The sequence below is a fragment of the Rhinolophus hipposideros genome (genome assembly GCF_964194185.1).
Source record: "Rhinolophus hipposideros genome assembly, chromosome: 8".
NCBI lineage: Eukaryota > Metazoa > Chordata > Mammalia > Chiroptera > Rhinolophidae > Rhinolophus > Rhinolophus hipposideros.
Genome location: NC_138054.1, coordinates 37,995,033 through 38,020,167, shown reverse-complemented (window position 1 = coordinate 38,020,167; position 25,135 = coordinate 37,995,033). Strand labels below are relative to the sequence as shown.

Here is a 25,135-nt window from a genome sequence, read left to right as displayed (position 1 = left end):
GGCGGGGGGGGGGGGAGTGCTGTTTCTGTGCTCTTGGGCTCCTCCCAAGACCTTAAACTCACTGATTCTCTCGTCAATTTACATCATCAGCTAGAGTAGCTCTAGGAATGTGGCCAAAGTGAAGATACCAGACATTTTTCTTCCATGCAAAGTGGACAATCAAGTGCACCGTCCAAAGTTCTGCACACCTGAGGGCATTTCCCTTCACCAAGTGCTTCAGGGCCATCCCAAGTGGGAGTAATGCTGTGGGGACAAAACCCCAAAAAGCAGTTTCCAGGCTCTCGGCCTCACATAGAAAGGTGCTGGCTCAGGTAGTAAATGGCCATCAACTGTGATCAGATGGCCAGCAGCTGTGGCTAGTTGGCCGTCAGCTGTAACCCGTAAGCCATTGGCCACTAATATAACTGCTGTGGCTGCGCTAGCAGAAAAGAATGGGGGCTAGCAAGAAGATGGTGGCCGGCAAGCGCGGACTGCTGTTAGGCAGATTATGTAGATCCTGCTTCCTGTGTCTCCAGCCCAGCCGCCAGCGAGAATATATTGGTTTGACTTCCCTATCTATGGCTCCATGGGTGTTCCTGTTTGGCCTTACCGTGTCCTGCGTTCTTATGGGGGGAGCGGGAGCAGAGACCCCGCCGGAGACCCTGCACGACAAATGCATTTCTGACTGGTGCCAGCATACTGTGCAGACCCAAGCCTCTGTTTTTTTTTCTCCTTTATTATTAATCTTTACCTGGTGTCAGTCTTGCCATATAATTTCTATTTAATGGAATGCATTGTTCTATTAAGTCCATTCATGATAGACTGCCATTTCAACTTTATGATTTGGTTGATCGAGAAACATCTAATTTACCAGGTTGCATAATCACTCGGTATCCCATCATCAGGTCTTGAGTCTCTGCCAGCACTCGTCAAGTCAGGAGCTTTTTTCAAAGGGAAAATGGTTGTTGGCAGTGGAGGACGTGCCCTTACTCCAAAATCCTAGGGCTTTGCACTCTGATTTCCCTATTGGGACTTATCATATGTCCATATATATCTATATCTGCTGCAATACATCAGATAACCTTGAGCTGAATTTTGAAAAGTGAGCAGGAGGCTGCCATGTTAGGAAAATTCTTTCTAGAAGTACCATGAGCAAAGGGCAGTAGTATTTAGGGAACTGCCAGCTCATTAACAGGGCTAAATTATAGGGTTTGAGTGGGGAAAGAGGCAAGGAAATAGGTGGGGAACTGGCACTAGATATATGCTATACTCAGGTATTAGTTTTTGCCCTATAAGCCAGTAGTTCCCAAATTTAGGGTGCATCAGTCACCGGGAGAGGTTGTTATCACATGATTTGTGGGTTTTGGTTGGGATCTGAGAAGACTCTGCATTTATAAAAATTTCTTGGGTGATGCTGATGGTGCTGTTTTGGGGACCACACTTTGTACTGTTGTAAGCAGGGAAAAACAAGCAGTTTTAAATGGGGAAGTAACACAATCAGATTTCAATTTACTAAGATCATGCATAGGTGTGGCAGATGGGTAGGAAAGATAAAGCACTGGAGAAAGGAGACCAGTTGGAAGACAATCAAAATGATTGTGTTAAGAGATTATGAGCTTGAGTTAAAGTTAGCAATAAAAATGGGAAGGAAGGAGAAAACTAATTTCAACAAATAATTAACACTTATTAAATGCCAGATACTATACCGAAGTATTTTGTCTTGAATTTTATGGCACGCTGGGTCTTTAAAAAAAAAAAAAAAAACAACTTAAAGCTAAAGGACAGCCAGAAATAAACAAAACAAACAAACAAAAACATTGGAGATCCTAGCAGAGAAGAAAGTGCTACAATGGCAGAGGCTGAAATAGACATTCTTTGGAGGGATATATTTTAATTCTCAGAAAAAAAAAATGTCTGTTACAAACTTAGAGATCAGCAAAACTAAACCATCTTCTATTTTAAAAACCACAGGATGGTAAAATTAAAATTTTCTATTTAAGTGGGAATAATGCATTTTCATCTTCTAAATGGTAACTGATTGATAAAAAAAAGTTAAAGTAGCCCTTAATCTTCCTCACTATGATGGAGAAACTGACCTAAAATGGTTCCCTGCCACGTGGAACTGACCTAAAATGGTGGCCCTAGCGGAGAGAGAAGTCCCCAGCCTAAGTCCCAGCCCACTTCCCCATAACCCTCTCCAAGCCACACCCAGAGCCAATCACCAGAGGACACCTACCCCTTCCACAGCTCAAGAAAGTCCCCAACCCATAAAAACCTGCTCAAAACCTTGGTAGGGGCTCAGGATCCCGCTGAGCCCGCTGGGGTAATAAAGCTGACCTTCCTAACTCTCTGAGTGCCGCTTGGGTTCTTTCCTGTCCTGGTATCCGTAACAACTAGACTTGGTCTTCTTGAAAACAGACTTTTCTTCCCTAGCATTTGGGTCAAGTTCTTGTACAAAATATTTTCTCACTAAATGTTGGATTGAATTTGTGCTGAATAATTTATAATAGTAAACACTTTGTGGAATTTATTTGTTAATGTTTTATGTATAAAAGATGTCCAAGAAGGCAGATAATGCAAAATGTTTTTGAAACACAATAGGTTGAAACAATTTGGAAGAAGTAGATTTAATATTTCTGAATTAAAGAAATATTAAATACAATGTATCATGAAGATAGATTGTTTTTCAGTTTAGTTTAAAACTTGAAATACTCATTTGCTAAATAAATGTATTTCAGGGTTTTAATGAGCAGGTAAAAATGTGATTAGCATAATCAATTTTTGAAATTTCCTATTATACTTGAAAATGATTGGATTGGAAGTGATTTTTAACATTTCTCATAACTTATGTAAACCAACTTTTCTTGATCCAAAACATTTGGAATAAAATGTTCTGATTTATTATTTTAAATAATTAAATATATACCATATTCAGATGGCCTATTTTCAAGGTTTGAGTACAATGAAATATACCACATGAAGACTATTATCAAACAGAAGATGTACTTGATTCAGAAAATAGTATGGGATCTTACAGTATGTCCTTCATTTTCATTGTGAATATCTATTGTGCAACAATAACGAGTATTTCTTAATCATTTAATATGTGCTAGGTACTATGCCACCTGATCTATAAATGTTATTTTATGTAACCCTTATACTAACCATAAGAAGTAAATATCTTGAAGTATAAAAAATTAGCCAAGAGAGATGAAAAGATTTGCTTAAAATCAGGCTACTACTGTTGTATAATAGCATGATGACTTGAATTAGATCTCTTAATCCCAAACCCATGCACTTAATTGGTATCTTGAACAGCTTCCCTGGTTTATAACAATTGTGGAAAGCCTAGGACATGATATCATTTCTGTATAATATTCTCTTATGGTTCATTTTTTTCTTTTATATGTATAAACTCACCATTTCTATTTGTTTACTTGACTTGTGAAAGGAAAGGGGAAAGCATGATGCCCACTTAAAAATTCCATTAGACTCCTCATGTAAATCAACCTTCTCTGCATACAGTGTGGCAGAAATAAACTTCATCTCTTTCTCTGCAAAAATTACAGTAAAACCTGAATTGTTGTTTTAAATGACTGAGGTTATATTACAATGATTAGTTTTCAGATCAAAATCTTAATTTAAAAAACTTTTTGGGTAAATTCAGTTGTTTAATTTTAATTACCAAATGTGGCAAAAATATTTTTGGAATACATTTACTAGTATAATTTTTTCCAATAAAACAGAGGAACAGAATGAAAAATATTTGGCCATGCTTGAGAACTTACCATTTGCATGTATTTCAAGTTTAAAATAAAACAATTGGAGACAATTATTACCAGTTAATGACTCTCAGGTGCTGACAAACTATCACCTTTTCCCTCAGCAAATGGAGAGTACAGTGACACCAGATTTCATATTTTTGATATGTAATATCATTACTCCAGAATTTCTACTAATTTTTCCTTAAGGAAATTATATTTCATTTTGTCTGCTATATTTTGACCTTAAAATCACTGTGATTATCTTCAAAAGGTTATTTAGTTTATTGTTTTCATTGAAAATATTTCTTTTACTCTAGCTACAATTTTGGGTTCTGTAGGAAGAAAATTATTTATCCAACTCTGAAAGAGTCATCAAAGGCTTATATGTCAATTAATTACTATTTTCAGTTTTGTATACAGTTCTTGAATGATGAAAATATGTGACTTTTGAATGTGACGGCTTTCTAAATACCATGCAGCCCTACTATATTTGTTATTGTAGAAGAACTTATGTTAAATTAGCTTACTATTCACATCTGTTTTTGTTTCTGTACTGTTTTATGCACCATAACATTGGAGATGCAGAGTAATTTGGACTCTGCCAGATGGTTTCCTCCAAGTATCCATGGATGAGATAATGTATGTAAAATACTGAGCAGTAAGGCGACACACAGTAGGTGCTCAGTGAACACCTACTTATTATTACTGATTGTTAACTGCATTCTTCCCATTATATCACTTCACCTTCTTTCCCTCTTCCCATTTTCCAGTTCTCTATTTCCAGGTATTCCTAAAATAATTTATTTGAATTTCAGCTAAATAAGCGTTATTTCCTTGCCCACTTGTCATCTTCAGTTGTTCACTGTTGCCATGCAACTATAAAACATGCTGTCTTTAGTTCCAGGGAAAATTGCTCATAGTTTAACAAATCCTGTGTTTATTTTCTTCCAAGTATTTGCTTACTGGGTACATACATAACTGGGGTGAGGGAGGGGAACGGTGTTGAAGGCGGTGGGCAATGTGAGTTTCTTCAGAAGTCCTAATGTTACATGTAATCAGAGGCTACATTTGCTGAGAAAAACAAGTTAGTAAATTTGTCTTATGATTTATTTGATGACTACATGTTTTCTTATAAACAAGGTAATATTATTGCTTTTGGCAGATATATTAGGTGATATTAATTTAATCCTAGTATTTTTTTCTATGACTCACTCATATTTGATTTTATAATTGATACTTTTAGGCTGATCAAAACAGCAAATGTTACTGAGTGGAAATACTGTAGGTCAATAATCTGAGTTGAACTGTAAACCTAGATGTAAAGTGAAGACTTAATACTTTTGATTAATTGTAGTTAATTCATTTATCTTAGGTAGTAACAAAGGTCACTTTATTTTATACAATCGTATTTCCTGATATCTATTACATACATATTCTCACTATGTGAGAATCTGGAGAGGATACCCAAGAGGGATATGAAACATGGCTTCTACTGTAGGGGATCGGAATTAGTCACCCCAGGATATGCCTCTGTGGTATGCGGATTATTTTGAGCTAAGGCAACCAAGACCCTGCAAGGTCAAGAAAAAGTTCTGCCCTCCACTGTTGCCTTACAGCTGCCAAACCGTTTGTTCCCCCATGCTCTTCCCAGGATTTCACAAGGGAGTGCCTCAGCAAACTGAGGCCCGATGGAGAGATATCGGAAAAGCTCCGTTGAGGGGAAGTCTCAGCAAACTGAGACCCGATGGAATTATATTGGTCCCTCCCCTTTAATGGATTCCTTGGAGTTGTGCGTGTTTGTGAAGGCAAAGTACAAGCTGGAACACAATGGGAACTTTCGGAAAGACAGCCAGCAGACTACTAACACACAGATTTTGAGATTAACAATCTTTCATCTCTTTAGAAGTTAACCATTAAATAAAAGCTATCCATTGGCTCGATTCGGGGCTCAGCCCTTGAAGCTTGAGTCCCTTGGCCCTGCTTGTACTCTATTCTTGGCTACTGTCTCCACCACCCTTCTCACTTCCCACAGCTCATGTCGAGCTGGATGCAACACTCCACCTCCCACCCCTGCCCAACTTCCTAGAAGAATTCAAATTAGGGACCTTGTCCATAATAAGAGATTATCAGAGATACCATTTTTGGACCCATCTATAGGGCAGGGCAAACTTCTAATTACTGAACGTCTCTTACTATTCTGCAATGACCTTCCTCCCCTCTGAAGCCCCATGATGATCCTTAGCTCAGAATATCATGTGTACCTTATTTTCCCTTTCCGTCTTTGAACCTCTCATACACTGGAGGGTCTCTGACTCTCTCATGTATGTGTGGTTCCCATTGGCACCTATGTGTTAAATTTGGTGATTTTCTCTTGTTAATCTGTCTCATATCTATTTAATTATTAGACCAGCCAGAACTTTAAGGTAGAGGAAAGTTTCTTCCTTCTCCGTACTATAGTCAAGGAACTGTGTGGGTAGGTAGACAGTTTATCATATGAGAAAAAAGTCAGCATACATGCAAATAAGAAACTGTTGTTTTTTTAGTAGTAGTTGTAAAGAACTGTTTCTAGTAAAATAGATGTGGATTAGGATTTCAGTAAAATGAGGCATTAAGTAGGCTGCTGTGCCCAATCTTCGCTTTTTTCAGTGTTTTCTGGAGGCATCTGCAGCCTGGCCCATATCAGCAAGAGATTTCCCCTTGGCATCTGATTTAATTCAACGTTGAGTTTGGGTAGGTGGTCTGAGGGAGGGAGGAGAATGAGGTCATCCTCATTTGTGGGACCTGGGGCAAGAGTACAAATGGAAGCCATATCCTAACTATTGAAAACGAATTGCTTAAAAGCAAACTCAAATATGTGCTATTCTCCTATTTTAACCAATATATTTTCATAATGATCTGAAAGGCCAAGTTCAAATTTACAGTTAATCAGAGTTCCACGCTGGAATGTATACAGGGATACATGGAGATACAGGGAGAAACAGGTTTCTGCCTGCAGCCTATGCCATTCTTTCCCTACCCAGCTCTGGTCTGCACCCCTCTCCCCCACTGTGGCAAAGAGCTGATCTTTGGCCACCCCACAGGCATATGGTTGTGCACACCAGTTGTACTGGCTGCCTGGACCCTGGGAAAGTCTATGCAGTTTCTGGAAGCAGATTTGGGACCACTTATGCAGGGAAATCCAGGATCCTGGGTATCCAGAGCATGATCTAGAAGGAAGGGCATGAGTTCTGGGTGGCCATGCCCCCTCAATCCGGTGGACTCCATACCTTGTAGGGTTTTGTGCAGCTGAAGGGGGAGGCAATGCTTTTGTTCAGGTCTAAGGGTAATATTCAGTCAGGCGATGTTATGAATATACCTTGACCACCACCTGTCCAATCCCTTTATTAAACCATCACCCAGTATTTCTAATGTGAATGTACCATCTGTTTCTTTCTGTGATTATGGCTCATACAGCTGATTCCTTAAGTAAGATTTATAGTAAAGGTGAACTTGATGTAGCCTTTGAGAGAAACTTTCACTTTCTAGACAGAGAAAAATACTAAGAAATTAAAGGGAGTTGAAAGGCTATAGAATTTAATGTTCCCACCCTATGCCAATACTTTTGCCCCATTTATTTGATAGTTTATTTGACACAGCTTAAAGACAGTCTTCTCTTTGAAGTTTTTATTAATTTCACACCCTCTTGTGTTTCCTCATATTTGTTTCATTATTGATAATATACCTACCACTTATACTATGATGATTCACTTCTCTTCCTACTTTAATCAAACTTCAGTGAGCTTTTTGTTCATACACTATATTATGAAGTTATTTGGCTTTCACTTGATGAGACTGTATCATTTACTTATTCGATTTTTTCTACTCTTTGCTCATTAGCCCAAGACAATTAAAGTAATACTTGTTAGGAACGGCCAGAGGAATGAGTCAGGGGAGTCCAAAATTGGTCTGTTAGAATTTATTTGGTGTGTTTGAGCTGTGTGAGGTCAGGCTAGAAAATACCATAACCTCTCCTAGCAAAAAGGGGTATGGAGTTTTATAGAAGGGGGTAAACTAGGCTGTTCCGCTTTCAATACTTCAGCGTGTTTTTGTTGCATTGTCTCTTGCTACAAAGGATTTGGGGGCATGACCAAGCTCTCCAGTTCCACATTCTAGCCCCCAGGCCACTGTCTGGACTGCCCAGTTTTGCTGATCATAAGCTCCTAGGAGACAAACACAAGCCAACAGGAACAAAGTACAAAGCAGACAAGATGGCTTTTAGGATAAGATGGTTTCTACATTCCAGGCGACTTCTCCAGGCCTAAGGCAAATATAAGCTAGCAAGTACAAGGGACAAAGCAAGACAAGATGGATTTTAAGATTAGGTTTCTGCTCCTAGCCTAAATATGGCCTAACAATACTATTTGGTGTTAGCACAATTATAAACACAAAGGCAAATTCAAGCCCTGGGATCCTGAGGCAGTATTTTGTTTTCAGGATGTACCAGAATATGAATCAGAACATGTTTATATAATCTTTTAAACAGAAACAGAAACATAAAACACAAAAATTTTAAAGTTACTCTAAAGAAAGCAGACTCCCTGCTTCTCTGCCAGTACATTTGCTAATCTTAATTTGAGAAAATGGATTTCCAGGACTGAATTGATGTAAGAGGTGAGGGAAAAGGAAAAAGCTTGGTATGATGACTCAAAGATGCTGGTTTGGGTCACTGGGATCCTTTTTACTGAAATTAGGAGTGAAAAAAAAAAAGATGCTTTCAGGAGAAAGGGTGAGTTGGTACAAGCTCAGTGTGAGTTTCCTGCAGTACATTTCCTTTCTGGTATACTGAACTGCGGATATAAATCTGGAGGTCCACAACGAAAAACCAAGGTCAACTGCTAAAACCAAGAAACAGGATGTGTTCATTCAGGGACAGCATGCAGAATAAGTAGAGAAGATGGACAAGGAGAAACAGCCTTGGAGAACATAGCTCCTGGAGAGTAGCAGTTTGCAAAGGGGGAGAGGTAGGGAAGTCAAAATAGGCTTGATTTAAGAATGAAATGGTTGGTGCAGTCAGATACTCTAATGGTCAAGATAAAGACTATAAAAAGTTAATAATATCTGAAGATTAAGAAGTGCTGACCAGAGTTAAGAGCAATTTCAGTGGAGTGTAGGGGCAAAGTCTGATCAGAGAGTCTAAGAGTAAAGGGAGAAGTAAGGAAATGCCGCTAAAAATTCAAGACTACATTGTGAAAATGTAGGTAGAGGCAACTGTAGGGATGGAGGACTTGAAAACAGTGTAAGAGATTTGGACATTTGACTATCGATAAGTGACACCGTGTGTGTGTGTGTGTGTGTGTGTGTGTGTGTGTGTGTGTGTGTGTGTAGGGGGAGAACAAGAGTCAACAGGTAGCTTAAAAATAGATTCTTCAGGAGTGAAGAGATCATCAAATCAAGGGTGAAATGAAAAGATATTTCTTTCGAGTTTGGAGAATGAAGGTGGGTGGAGTTACAGACAAGGGGTGGGGAATTACGGGAGCTCACAGGTCTTTCGGAATAGCCGTGATTTTCTCTGTAGAATGAAAGGCAGGGTGCTCTGCAGAGACCAAGGAGGGCGGAGGTGGAGCAAATGACTTGGGAAGAGGACTGAACTTTTGGGAGAGGAAGCTGCCCAGGACAAAATAAAATCAATTACTGAGAAGGGCCGAGGGTATTTGCTTACGAATTTAATGTATCGGCCACCTCAAACCTTTCCTTCCGATTCTGCCCTGTAGGGCGTAAGGCTCAGAGAAGGCAGGTGGAGGCGAACTTCTAACTTAAATTCATATCCCCAATGGCTCAGACATACGGACACGAAGGCGTGTGTCCAATCGCGTGACTGCTTATGCAAGGCATCACAAGGGCCAGCGTGTTTGTACTCTCAGACTTGTTGTTCTGTAGCTTCAGCATCCCGGGCTTTTGAGGAAACCGAGCCATTTTTAAAAAAAGGGGGGCGGGCCGGGGAGAAGCCGGGAGATGAGATGCAGGAATGGGTACGACTGTTCTTCCCTCCAGATTCATCCGAAGGAAGGGCAGACGGCTGCTCCCGGTCCAGAGGCCGCTCCTCCGGGTGGACCAAGGGGCCCTGCCCGGCGCGACCAGGCGGAAGCGCTGCTGCCATTGGTCCAGCCGCGACTTCTACCTGCGCGGAGCCGCGGGGCCCCGGGAGCAAAGTCCGCGGCGCGGGGCCCAGGAGGCGGCGGCCGGCAGCGCAGGTGCGCCCCAGCTCTCGGTCCGGCAAGATGCCCCTGGGGCAATGGATAAAGAAGAAAGCCAAGTCCAAGGAGAGCGCCCGGCTGGTGGAGGGCGAGCAGGTGTGCGCGGGTGACAGCGGCCTCCCGGCGACGCCGGTTCCCCCACGCAGCCTGGTTTTCTACACGCAGCTGGCACACGGCAGCGCCACGGCGCGAGTGGAGAATTTCTCCAACATCCGGGAGCTCTACACCAAGATCGCGGAGGTGTTTGAGATCCCGCTGTCCGAGGTAAGGGCCAGGTGCACAGGCTCGGCCTCTCACCCTCTCCCGGCCTCGCCCACGCGCGGGCTGAGCGGCGCGGACCTGAGCCTCTCGATGGCTGCGGCGGGGAGCCCGCGGGAGCGCTGCCGGAGAAGTGAGAGGGCCTGGCCGGCCGGGGAGGGAAAAGCTAAGTCCTAGGACCGGAGGAAGTCGCATTCCCCATGCTCCGAGATCCGACTGCTGGGGGCGACCCTTCTTCCTCACACAAAGGGTTGTGATTTCGTAGTCTGGGATTCAGCCTTCGGGGCCTGAGCGCCTTTCCAGAGTCCAGATCCGGCTGTGCGAATGACCACCCATCGGCACTTTACCCTCCTGCTTCCTCTGCAGGGGTGGGAGGGCCACGCTGAGCATCTCCCCGGTTAAGGGGGGCGGGGGCGGAGAACGAAGCGCATCCCAGGGGATACCACACCGAGGCCCTCTTTACCCCTCACAGGTCCTGTCCAGTACCAACACCCGAAATCCTTTGGTGGCCTTTCCAAGAAGTTTATTATACCAAGGGTGGATAAATTAGAGAATTATATATCTAACTACGTGGGACTAGTTAATGACATTTCCACAGGGGGACACATCTTCTCTAAAATTTACACCACATCCTTGAAAATGGACTGAAATTTGCCCTAATTAGATTGACTGCATACGTGTCTGAACTGTGGAAAGCGCTCGTTTATGCAGACGCGTTTGTGACCACTTCATTTACACTTACCCAAACGAACTGCAAATGTAGGTGTGAGAACCTAGCTTGAGAAAGTATTTCGTCAGCATTTCAAGGAAAAGCGTAATGTCTTGTTGCCCTGGGCTTCCCAGTGCAGGGAGCTGACTTTGAGAGACAGAGCAGCATTTGGGTATCTGTTCTTTAACGTTGTTTATCAGGTCTGTTCAAGCGAAATTGAGGTCAAGGCAAGAGTCCAAGAGGAGATGAAAGAGAGCTTCAGGTGTAATCTTTTGTACTTTCAGGGTTCCCAGGCACCCAGGGGGCAAATCACACACCTATTTTGTGAGTTATTTATATTGATATAGGGTAGTAACGATAACACTTCACATTCGTAATAGGACGTTTCAATTCAAAAAGCACTTTCACAGGAATAATGTCCTTTGATCCTCTAGAACAGGAAGGTGGCACGGAGTTCATTGGGTCGTTAAGGACAGGATTTGGAGACTGATAAGCCTGGAGGTAGAGACAGCTGTGTGGCCTTGAACACATTAACTTCCCTCAGTTTCAGCCATCTATAAAAGTAGAGATAAGAACACCTACTATGAAGGGTTATTGTAAAGACTGGAGTTCATATATGAACTGTAGGGGTTCAGAACAAGTCACTCCAAGATGTACCTCTGTGATATGCAGATTGTTTTGAGCTAAAGGCAACCAAGACCCTTTGGGCTCAAGAGAAACGTCTACTCCCCTCTCTTACCTACCTAAAAGAATTTTAGGAGGAATTTGAATTAGGAGTCTTACCCATTATAAGAGATTATCAGAGATACTATTTTTGGACCCATCTATAGGGCAGGGCAAACTTCTAATTACTGAACGTCTCTTACTATTCTGCAGTGACCTTCCTCCCCTCTGATGCACCACAATTATCCTTAGCTCAGAATATTATGTGTACCTTATTTTCCCTTTCTGTCTTTGAACCTCTCATACATGGAGGGTTTCTGATTCTCTCATGTATGTGTGGTTCCCATTGGCACCTACATATTAAATTTGGTGATTTTCACTTGTTAATCTGTCTTATGTCTTATGTCTTATGATTATTAGACCAGCCAGAACCTTGAGGATAGAGGAAAGTTTCTTCCTCCCCCATAAAACCTATCAGATTGTGTGGGATATGGTCAGTGCTTAACAAATTGTAACTAATATAATTCATACCTAACAGTTAAATGAAGGGGTGGAGGTACAAAATAATTGGGCTTGGCCAACGTCATGTAGGTAGCAAAAAAAAAAAAAAAAAAAAAAAGCAGAGCTGTTATTTAAACTTGGATCTTCTTGTTTCTAAGCTGAGTGAGCTTGTTAGCATACTTAACTGACAACTTTAAATGTCCCTCCTGTAACCAGGGACTCCAGATTTAGTTCCTTTGCATTAACAATCTTCTTCATCATAACATGACATTATGTTGAGCTCATGATGAATGAATTTATTCAGTCCACTTAATCCCTGAGAAATATTATTTTAATATCCCTGCTTCACACAGAGGAGACTGAGACTTTGGGGTTCAGAAATTTTTCAGAATTGCACACATTAAGTAGTAGAGCCTGAATATAAACGCATTTTTTTTCTGACTCAAAATTCCATGAAGTTATATTGCTATATTGCTTCTCAAGTTTTCTATGGTGTCCCAGCAATAGCTTGATGGTCAGGTTCAACATTTTCAGTTTTCAATGCATTGATCTGCAAGATAAAACTCCAAGATAATATAAACAAGGTTTTTTGATGTGCTATATTCAAATTCATAAATTCTTATAATCCCAAATACGTATGTATATTAGTATATTTATGCATATAACCAACATTAATGTAAGTTTTTCCATTTGGATAAAGAGTTAAGTATATTCAGGATAAAGTATTCATCATCATAGTATAGTATGTCATAAGTATCAATAGTTAATTTTGAAACAGAAGTAATTTATTAAGATAAAATGCATACCAGTAAGATTCCATATCTTATCCCATTCCCCCAGCAAGAGAAACTGTGATATAAACTTTTGAAATGTCAATGGGGATGAAACGAAAAATTTTTTCCCTTAATAGGTTGAATAGATAGTTCAGTCAGAAGTCCTGCCTTTTTTCCAGAGAGGTGTCTTTAAGGATATAAATAGCACTGAGTGAAGAGCGGTATCCTTGTTGCTGAGGAAAAAAGGGGAAGGACTTGGCCTGACCTGGTGTCTGCAGCTAGTTCAGGCAAATTTACTGATGGTCCATAATGTACCCGTGGATGTCTTCAGTGTGGTCATTCCAACCTCACCCTAGCAGAGAGGCAAGGATTCTTTTGATTTTATAGTTGAGCTAAGTGAGGCTTTGATCAGTTTGCCAGGAGTCCCTGGGCAGTTATGGGGCAGTGTCAGGATTTGAATCTAGGTTGCCTGGTTTCAAGTCCATTAACATAGCAGCTGTGAGATTCTTGGTAACTGCTTTCAAATTCTAAATACAAACCTGGAAAAACTTTTTTAAACAAATGGTCTTTACAATTAAAGGGTCAGACTCGACCACAAAAATCCTGATTGCTTCAAAAGGCAATGTTGTTGTGACACTGACAAATGTGGATTTCACCTATTTCATGGTACCTGAAGGAGGAAGCTAACGAAAACTCAGAATCACTTGTAGGGTACAGTCTGTGATCATTACCTTGAAACAGATGGCCAATTATGCAAAAATCCCTTACAGCTGACATTGTTTTTCCTAAACAACTAAGTGAGCAAATCAGTAAAAAGAAAAAAAGAAAGTAAATTAATCTTGCCTAAAGGAACAGTTAACTCATAATATAAATGCAAAACACTTTTTCAAAAAATTTAATATATCTTTTAAAATATTCAGGTTATGTAAATGAGTTGATCATTAAACTCTTGAGCCATAATCAGAAAATTTGTTGAAGGGGCATCTTGAATAATTGACCATGGTAGTTTAGCAAGTAGTTTGTGCCATGACATGTTTCCTTAATTATCTATTATGTGGAAAGATTATAGGAAAATATAATAATTGAAAGAGATTTTTTCAGAAATCAGTTTTGTAGTTAGATACTTTACATGTCCAGAAACTGAAAACTCAAATTTCTTTTTAGATTTCAGAAATTATTTCCTTTGACTTGGTTATACTAAATAGTTCATTGAATAAATGGATCGAGCAAATTTGGCTTCTTCTCTCTCAAATTTATTTGACTACATAAAAGCAGTCAAATAAAGCAGTGTACTTTGGAAGCAGAAAAGGTGAGAATTGTGATTTTCATTTAAAGCCCTATGTTCAACATAAAATCATGCTACTATTTCTCTTAAAAACAACCTTGTCACCTGCTCCCATCCCTTATGCAATTATCCTATTTCTCCCATGTAGCAAAACTCAAAAGTTGCTGTCTCCAAAGAGATATATTCTGTATCTCATCTTTCTGCTCAGAAACTCTCCAATAGCTCTCCATCTCACAGAGCAAAAGCCAAAGTCCTAGGATTGGCTACAGGCCATGTTACCTCTCTAACCTCATTGTTCCTTCTGCTCCCGTCTGTCTGGCAGCCTGGCTATTCCTTGAACTCGGGAACCTAAGGGCTTTTGCATTGGTTGCCATCTCTACCAGCAGCTCTTCCTGCAGATTGCTCTTCGTTCTATGCCCAAATGTCACCTTCTCATGGCAGCTGGCACTGATCATCCCATTTAAAATCACAGCACCCCTATTTTCTTCCGCACTGAATGTTCCTCCATAACTCTCTAGCATCTTATGTAGATTTAACATATTTATTGTGTTTATTATCTTTTTCCTCCCCCCCCATGTACTAGAATATAAGGTCCATAAAGTCAAGGATTTTGTCTATTTTGTTTACTAATGCAGCCCCAAGGACCTAGAACTGTACTTGAAATATAGTTGGAGCTCAAAAAATATTTGTTGAAGAAAAAAATCCTCACAATTACAGCACTTAAAATCCTGGAGCTTTAGCACAAAACTTTAGTACTGGTTACAATACCGATATCTTATTTTGGTGTCCATTGTTTTTTTATATTGTAGTGTGAGGAAAGAGACTAGCCTGGGATGGGGTAGGAGAGAGTCACTTGTATCTTGAAAGGGGGAGGAGTAAGAGGGTGCAGGTTGGAGGCTGGGAAGCTAAGAGGTATTTGTATCAAATGTGTGCATCTCTACACATTCCAGAATCTGAAGTTGGAGGCTCTGTTTACAAGCAAAATTGCTTCCTAGATGAATTACAGGGTATGGGGAGCTGCTTTGTGAAGCTTCCCAGAAACTACTTCCTTTTCTCTATTTGCTGGCCCCAGCCCTGAGCTCTTGTGAAAGTCAATATTCTGTATTTATTTGAGTGGCACTTCTGAAGAATGTGAACTGCACTGCAGGCTTTATCATTTCCCAGCAATGCAGATAATTGGCAAATGGAACTGTGTCTCTTCTGCTTTTTAACGGGAAATCCGGGAAGAACAAAGCAACACAAGGTTCACTGATTTACATATAGACCCCCCAAGGAAAACCAAACAAAAACACCCCAGATGTGAAGGAATTAGGATTTCAGTGTGAATTTTACCATTGAGTTCTGAAGACTAGGAAGCAAGCTCCACAAAACCCGAGTAGAAAGAGTGTGACAGAGAGAAAAGCAGCCCCTGACATCTGGGAGCTGGCCAGACCCTCATGGGTCGGCCTTGGCATTCTCCTGTTGGACATAAATGATTTCACAGAACATTGACGTCAGATAAGACTCTGTGACTGTGATGGATCAAGACAAAAATCAGACTACTCTGTAATCATGTCTGAGCAGACACACAAACATGAGTGTTTTCCAAACCACAAAAATGACCAGGCGTCCCCTGCCTTGCTGCTCCTTTGCCAATCACAACTTTAGCTTTGATCAGTTTGCCCACCTTATAGCTAGATTCACTAAGATAATCATAGAACTGCCCCCATTTCCTGACAGCACCCTATCCAGACCAATGTTTCCTTAGACCTGCCCTGAAATCATCTAACACGAGCCCACGTCCTTTCCAACACCCTCGTAATGAGACCTTCACTGTTCCCCATGGTGTGCTGTCCCCCTTGTTGCAAGGAGTGAAAATCCCTGGTGGTCTCTGCTGGAGGACATTGACAGTTGCCACTGTTAGATGATTACAATGCAGTTTCTAAAGAGGCACTCTGAATATGATTTCCCTGATCCCACCTATCCTCTGTTTTAATATTTTGATGCTCTGATCATAGCTATTTCAAAAACCTACATTGCTCCCCATTATTTACTATCTCATTCCTTTTAGGCTGCTATAACAATTACCACTGAGTGGGTAGCTTACAAGCAACCAACAAAAATGTATGGCTTACAGTTTTGGAGGTTGGGAAGTCCAAGATCATGGTACCAGCATGAGCACCTCCTGGTGAGGGTCCACTTTCTGGTTCATGATTGATGCCTTCTTACTCATTTTGGAGGGGGCTGGTGGTTTCTCTGGAACCTCTCTGATGAGGCACTAATCCCATTCCTGAGAGCTCTACCCTCCTGACTTAAGCACCTCCCAAAGGCCCTACCTGCTCATACCATCCCCTTTGGGGGTTAGCATTTCAACATTTGAATTTTTTGGGGGGGGTTGGCACCCAAACATTCAGACCATAGCATTTAAAGATAACCCCCAACAGTCAAGCAATGTCTCCTGTTCCTGCCTGCCTCTTGAGTTCTGTCCTGTGCGGACTGCACCAACCTCGTCTAACAATCCCCTCTTTACATTCCAGAATATTTAACTGTTTCATTCCTCAATGTATTTTCTCATGCTGTTCTCACAGCTCTTACTCACCTCTCCAGTCTCAACTGTCACTTCCTCCAAGAAGCCTTCCTTGTGAATCTGCCAATCTAGATTAGATGTAATACCCATGATTGTATGATTTTCACGTCACACTAGTGCTCTGAATTGAATTTAGTTACTCCTCTACTTCCTGAGGTCTGGGACTTTTAAAACATAATTTCATTCCTAGAGTCACTCGATGGTTTAGCTACTCCATAAAAGTCTGATAAATAAAAAATGGTGGATACAGTAGGCGATGACGCTGAAGATGTAGATAGTGACACTACAAATGTCCTTGAAGTTGTACAGATTTTGTATAGACAATGAGAATATTTTTCAGCAGAGGAATGATTCCTGACTTGTGTTGTATAAAGTAGAACCATAATCAACCATTCATTTACTATGTTTCCTTTATAAATGTTTGGTTTAAGTTGAGTATAGTGGTATTTTTTGGAAATGCAAGGTATCATCTGAGAAGTTCTAAATATATTATAATCATTATGTATGTTTACTATCCCTCATGAGCATCAACCTCATTTTTATATGAAAAACTCAAGCAAAAAAAAAAACAACAAAGAAAACCAAACATGACTCATTTTGAGAAGTGGGAGAATAATCTAACAGCTGCCTTATAGACCTCGTTGCTATCAGGAAGATAAGAAACGGATAAGACTGTTGCTTTTTGTGCTGGAAATCCCCTAAAGTTTACTGGCATGTGAACAATTCTAGAATAAAGTCCAAATTCCTGGGCAAGGGCCGACCCACTCCCCAACCTCCTGCTACCTCAAAGACTGATGCCTGACCCCTTCACTTTTCCTCATTTCTCCCACCACTCCATTCTATGGAAGGCTCTTGCAGGTTGCAAGAGATGGAGACACTAGGTTAGCTTGGGCAATTTGTATATATGTATTTGACTGTTTATATTTCTAGGTTGTGTAGGGAGGTAAGGAGGCTTAGGATAGGCTTTGCAGCTGTGCAGTTAGGTTCCATGGACAACTGGAACATTATTGATGCTGTCCAGGTGAAAACAGTAGACTCTGGAGAACTAAAAGCATGTCTAGTTGTCTTTCACCTTCATTTCAGCTGTTCTCCCTACTTCTTACTCTGTTCTTGACTGATTCTCTCTTCTCATCCTTTTGACTTTGTTCCTTTAAGGGCCTTCTTGTCCCCTCTCTCTGTGTCTTTTGTTTCTTTGCCTCTCTACTTTTTTTTTTTTTTGCACCCCACTCTGTGTCAAATTCAAACTCCCTAAGAGAGCCTCTGTGTTGGTGAGTCAGGGTACCTGGCAAGGGGGACAGGGACCTTTGGGCCTGTGGGTCTGGGGCTTGTCTCTGGTCTAGTCGGCAGGACTATGTAGTGGAAAGAGAGATGAACAGTAGGTAAGGAGTCCTGTTGGAGAGTACCGTGGGCATGACCGGTGTTCTCAGATTTCTTGAATTAGGGGTGTGGCAGATATCTTCCATGTCCTATCCAGAACATGAAACTATTTTCAGTTCATGTAGGGAAAATTGTTCCCCTCCATATCCCTGCTAACTCTGTTAAAAGATAAACTGAGGCATATTGAAGAGTTTATTTGAGCAAAACTCAATTCTACTTGGACAGCATCAAACCAGAATTAGTTTGGAATGTGCCACAGACAGCAGCTAGGGGAAAAGTTTTTATAGAGAAGACATGGAAGCAAAGCAAGGAAATTATTTGACTGGCTATAGTTTAAGCCGTTGCGTTGTTTGGGAAATCCTCACTGACTGTTTGTGATGGGTTGTCCTTCGATTTTGATTTCTTACCCTTAAGGCAAACCTTTTGGTTTGCTTCTGTAGGCTACTGAGATATTAGAACCACCTCAGTTTAATGGCCTTCTTGTTCAGTTAATTTAAGAACTCTTTCTTCAGCTATAGTCACTATCCCAAGCCTTCCCCCACCTCAAGATTGGGTTCCGAGCCTCTGAGCTTGTATAACTCTTGTCAGACTGACTGGTAATTAATTGTTGATTTACTGTTTGTCTGCTCCGTAAAACTGAGAGCCGCTGCGGGAAGGGACTAGCAGTTAGTATGCAGTAAAAAAAATTTCATTTAAACCTTGTATTATGGAAACTTTAAAAACAATTGAAATGCAAAGAGAATAGTGTGATTAACTCCCATGGCTACTCTGTTTCTGTTCCTCATCTGTATAATGGCATTAATAATAGTACGTATCTACTATAAAGATTGTAGAGAGGGGTAAATGAAATCATGTATGTAAGCACATGCCTGGCACATTGCAGGTGTTGATCAAATGTTAATTATTATAATTCTAGAATTGAAATTGCCTTTATTGTATTCCAACTTTTTAACCTGTGTAACTGCCAAATAACTAACTCATGACTGATTACTTATGACTAACTTTTTGCTGAAGGAATCTACCCATCTGGGCGCTTATTATGAGTTTAATGTTGTGCTTGATGTTGGGAACATAAAGGTAAAACAAGACAGAGCCCCTTCCTCTGGTTCAGTTCAGTTCAAAGTCAAGACTGGTTTTTATTTAAGCTAGAAGGGTTTTTAAAATATGTTCCAAGGAATACTGTCTCTTCAAATACTATAGAAAAACGCCTTCAGTTGTCGAATAACTTTGGGAAATGTATGTTGTAAATTTGTAATACACATTTAAAGGTTCTAAGAAGTCCACTAAAATTTTTGAAAAATGTGGTGTTTCTCATTTTCCACACTATTTGACTATGCCCCCCCTTTTTCTACATAATACTCCTTGGGACAATATTCCAAGGTACATACTTAACAAAAAAGGCAGACATATGTATATTTTAAATCCCTTCCCCTTTTTCACCCACCTCCCGAACCCCCCACCCACCTGGCAACCCTTAAAATGTTTTCTATACCTATGATTTTGTTTCCATTTTGTTTATTTATTTTGTTCTTTAGATTTCACATATAAGTGAAATCATATGGCCTTTGTCTTTCTCTGTCTGACTTTCTCCACTGGGCATAATGCCCTCTAGGTCCATTCATGTTGTTGCAGATGGTGAAATTTCATTCTTTTCTTATGGCTGAGTAATATTCCATTGTATGTATGTACCACCTCTTATGTATCCATTCATCCATTCAGGGACACCCAGGCTGCCTCCGTAGCTTGGCTGTTGTAAACAGTGCTGTAATGAACATATGGATGCATGAGTCCCTCAGTGTATATACCAAGCATGTAATTTTGATCCCACAAATGTAAAACTATAACTATACAGGAAAGTGTGGTAACAAACGAAAATAAATAAAAAGACTTCAAATCACTTTTAGCTAAAGGAAACATAGCAAAAGTTCTCTCTGTTTTGCAAGTGGATGAAATATGGATATCCTTGAAATTATAGAGACCCTCATGTATTTAATGGTCATTTAGAGATCATTTCCTTCTTGTTAGAGAAGTGCTGGACAGAGAACTTAAAACCGAAGTGCTAATAGTATAGTATTCCCTGCTAATTAGAGCTAGATTTAAAAAAATGAAGTGTTTTAATCTCAATAAAAGAATTTTGGAAAATAGAATTCCATGTATCTGATTCAATAAGGCACCGTAATATAAACGTGAAATCAAATTATTTTTTAGAAGCTAAGGCATATTCTCTGCTTTTCTAACATTGAATGTATTGCTTGGAAATTTGGGATGGTGATATCACACAAGTTCTTCTGTTGTTGCCTCAAAACTTTTGGGATACCGGAAGGATAGCTATTATCAATATGTAAGATCCCTTCCTAATCTTACCTGTCTAATCTTTTGACTTCCTCTCAGTGTTATTAATTGCAACCTACCTCAGGTCCTGCTTTTCCCAGCCACCTGTTCTCAATTAATGAGGGTACCGATGATGTTTGACCAAAGCCACCAAAGGAAAAGTGGTCTCTGTGCTTCTGTGTTATATTTATTTACTAAATCTATTAGCAGAAATTACTCTGTGAAGCAGAAGTCCGCAGTGGAGCTACATGGTAAATTATGTTAAAACCAGTTTTTATTTTAATTAAAAAAATAATATATGTCCATAGTAAAAATTGAAAGCAAGTGGATTACCCATTACTATGATTCCTTAGTCTTTTTCCTCAGACAGTTTTGCTGTGGCCATTTTCTTGACTGTCCTTCCAGAAAAATATATGAATTTACATGTGTACATGTATGTGTGAAAGTCTGTGCGTAGCTCTGTGAGTATAACCCCCGCCCCCCTGTCAGTTTTCTTTTATCCCAATTAGGAGCATGCTATATATCTGTTCTGTACAGATGGTCATGGAAGAAGCAAAGGAAATGAAAGAGATGAAAGGCCTGGCAATGGCACAGTCACTGGGGTCCTTGCAGGGTCCCAGAGAGTCACCAGAGTATTTTTCATCCAGGATAGCTGATACTGTGTCATTAACGGCAATGAGCCAATTTTGAATAATTTCTAAGAAATCTGCATGACTTCTGAAAAGGTTTTCTGTGCTTCTTTGTTCCCGTGTCTCCTTTTGACCAACCCGTATTACCTGAGATAACCAAAGGTGTCCCTTGAAACTACTTATGCAGATAGAAGTAACGGGTCAACCAATACCTTTGGGTTAGATGCTTGCTGAGGTAAACTGTTGCGACCTGCACAACACAAGCCGTGGGGAGGCGAGGGAGGTGGCGAGGGTTAAACTATAATGAAGAGACAGAGACTCATGTATTACGGAGGACCAAGGGACTCGCAGCCTCAAGAGACTGGAGCCCCGAATTGGATCACTGACAGTATTTATTGATTACAAACAATGAGCATCACATGATTAGAGGCAGGGTCTGTGAAACTCTGACACCACTTCAGAAGAATGATTTCAATACCCAATTGTTTGTCCCAAAGCAGCCGAAGCGTGTAGTCCCAAGATGACTGAGGTGCGGTATGCACCACCCTGGGGGAGAGAGTCTCTCATGGTGAAACTGTTCCATGAGCTGAGCAGAAAGAGTGTGATCTTATCGTTCTAACAGGCCTCTCTCACAATAAGGTGAGAGGGAGTAGCAGAGGCAAGCGGCAGCTTCCCACAAGAGGGAGGGGCAAGGCTTCCTCATATTATTTCTTGTAACAGCTCATTGGGGTTCCAACGGGGTGCTGTCTGGCTTGAGTTGTCCCTCCTGTGAGGAATCTTACTCGTCTTTGACCGCAGACCCTTCTCTTGAAGACGAGATAGAGAGACTCAGGATATTATAAACTCCATCCCAGAGAGGCACAGCCCCACAACTTCTTCTTTCCTTAGGGAAAGGTTGTGGGGGACAGACGGCTAAGCTGCTGGGTGACCACAGTAGACAAAGGAAAGAGGAAGCCAACTAAGGGTTGATGTCTGCCACTGCTTCTCAGGACTGGTATCTGAAAAACCTGGCCTTCCTCATTCATCTTAGAAACTCTAGCCCTGCTATTTGGGATGTGCTGAGGTTTGGGGGATTAAAATGTGGAGGAAGAAGTTAAAGCTTGGGCACAACTAATATCAGAGTGGCCTTGTGGCTTCTATGGATCAGTGAAAGGCAGGAAGGGACTTTTGACCCTGCCAATAATAGAATATTTGCTTTTGGGAAACATATCTGACCCTTGGTAAATAATGACTAAGAGGCTGAAGAGCTGGAGCATTTAGAAAGTATGTTTGCTATTGTATAAAAATCTCCCTGGAGATAATCAAATCACATGTAGCGAAACAGTTCCAGGTTTTTTTTTTTTTTTATGTGTTTTTTTTAAATGGCTAAAATCTAAGATCTGCATCTCAGCCTGTAAAAGTCACAGCTTCTTAAGTTACAGTGTTAACTTTAAGTGGCTTTAAAGGGATACACTGTAACAAGGCTAAGGAAATTATAATTCCATATCCATTCTTGAAACAGTTTATATATCTGTATATTATTGCATTAATGCAGCAGTAGTTGTGTGATTGGTATTACTACTATACCCTTCATGATCCAGGACCAAAACCTTAATTTAACCTTCTGAAGTTTCTCACATTGGGTACTCGTAGTGTGTTCTGGGTGTGGTTAGGTGTTAGGTATGGGCATGATTCCTGTTATTTCCTTTCTTCTTCTATATTCTTTATATTTTGCTCTTCCTATCTTAATTCTCCCACCTGTATGTAAAGGTGATTGGGGGAAGGGCAGCATATCTTGAACATTAAGGACAAGGGAATTATTGTTGAATACCTACCATCACCACTTAACCTGTGTTCTTATCTGAAATAGTAATACTTACCAGAACCCCCAGAAATTATTAACATCTACAGATGAGGCAACTGGATCTCAGAGCAAAAGTAAATTACTCAAGTCACACAATTCAAGAGATGCCTTTGATCTTAGGTGTGGTTTTTAACCTTATTGGATCCAAAGTTCCCCTCTAATAATTATTTACTTATTATTTAAATTTTTTTTTTATTGGGGACTATTGGGGAACAGTGTGTTTTTCCAGGACCCATCAGCTCCAAGTCAAGTCGTTTTTGTTTTGTTTTTTTTCCCAATGTGGTTGTGGAGGGTGCAGCTCACTGGCCCATGTGGGAATAGAACTGGCGACCTGGGTGTTATGAGCACGGCACTCTAACCAACTGAGCCAACCTGCCTCCCAACTTTTTATTTTTTAAATTAAATTTATTGGGGTGACAATGGTTAGTAAAATTACATAGGTTTCAGGTGTACAATTCTATAATACTTCATCTGTATAATAACAAATATTTTGTGGCAACACATTTACTATCCTGAAATAAAAGTTTAAACAATATTACCTACCTATACACATAATTTTTAAAAATTAATATATTCCTTATCTCTAACATTAGAAGCAAATATGGATTTCAATATGCAAATACTTGGGAAAACTATCTTAGAAGAAATAATGAAGCAGTCAGGTGCTTATACCTAACTTCTAGTAAATAAGTTTGGATTTAAAAAGAGTAAGAATAAGACAATATTCAATTGAATGTTGTTGACTCTTTTTCTTTATATGTTACATTTTGAAATAAGGAATAAATAATATTTGTAGCTATTCATAGAATTACATAACAACAATAGGAGTGGACTGACATAAATGTTTTATGTTTAAAATTCAAACAACCTCATCAGCATTGCTGTCAGTGACTTGATTTTCTGAAATGATGAAGAATTCTTAGTAAGTTTCTGCACAAACAAGTAAGTCATCTTGATTTAATGGTAATTGCAGTCTAGGAACATTCTTAACAGAACTTACTTTATCTATAACACAGAGTTAGGCGTTAGGCTTAAATAATTTTACACATAAATTTTCTATTCCCAACATACTCTCTAGCAGGACATTTGAAAGTCACTTGGAATGCCAAATAGTTCTTCACTGAATGGGGCCTTTGAGCATTAGTGTTCACACAGTGTCCTTACCTCATCCCCTGTGTCTTTCAACTGCCAGTGAGGTCACACAATCATTATAACAGCAAAAAAAGCCCCCACAAAATTTCCAACTCTTTCGTGAGAGGGCAATATCACCCTATGCCCCGGCAGCAGTGCTTTATGTCAGGTTGCTTGAGGTTAAGCACTTGTTCTACACTGTGAAGTTAGGACTAAGGGGGGAAAAGTGGGGAAGCAACAAGAAGGGAAAACTAGTAGAAAGACCATCTGTTGGTTTTATACATTTTGGTTTAGGATCGGTCTTATGGCATTGTAATTATAGAGTGGTTGGTTTGTTAAATTTGTGGTGTTCCAAGCTTTTGTAACATCACAAAGCTGGATATGTGGCAATTTCACATGTTTACAGGGTGCTATGATAGATAACAGAGGGTGGCATATTGAAAAGGTTTGCGGTCAGTCCAATTGGGAGATGTGTTTCAGGGCAGGGTGGCATGCTCTCCCTGGGTTTGATGCCTGGAGATGCCTCCTTATAGTCTCAATTTTCTTACTGGGAAAATATACACATAACATCTAGCTGATAGGATTGCTGTGAAAATTGGATGAAATAGCATGTGAGCTATTTCGAACAATGATTCAATAAATGTTACTTTTCTTTTCCTCTTCCTCAAAAAGATGCTTTTTGGGGATTTTTTTGATACTTTTTTTTTGTTTGTTTGCAATTTTGCTTGTAATTTTTCTATTCTAGATCTCTACAGTTTTCATTCTCGTACTCTTTGGTTAACCCACAAAAGTAAGGAAAACAAATTTAAAAGTATATCACTACATGATCCTCAAACTAAGCTATCTCAGTGTGAAATTCTATGTTATAGTAACTAATTTGGACTCTTCTGATGAGGGCTTTCTTCAATAAAGTTTAGTGTAAACCTAATAAACTATTTCAGTTAGCAAAGTTGAAGGTCTCAGTTAAGTTTGAAAAATATTAAATATACCAATTTATTCAGAGTTGTTCTGCACTGCATTTGTCAATGCTTTTTTCTCATGAGTCAAAAATAACTCTTTAGTAATACCCATATTTCTTTGTGTCATATCTCTA

The 25,135-nt window shown here is 40.1% G+C and overlaps 1 protein-coding gene across 2 annotated transcripts in view; it reads left to right on the top strand.

Moving 5' to 3' along the window:
• The first annotated feature begins 8,908 nt into the window (after positions 1–8,908).
• Positions 8,909–25,135, top strand: part of GIPC2 (GIPC PDZ domain containing family member 2) — a 75,896-nt gene continuing 59,669 nt past the window's right edge. The window contains exon 1 of one of the 2 annotated variants that reach the window (XM_081055757.1): positions 8,909–10,240. In XM_081055757.1, the coding sequence (XP_080911883.1) occupies positions 9,740–10,240 (501 nt within the window). In that variant the 5' untranslated portion in view covers positions 8,909–9,739. The remainder of the gene's footprint in view (positions 10,241–25,135) is intronic. The other variant, XM_081055758.1, reaches the window with a different exon arrangement.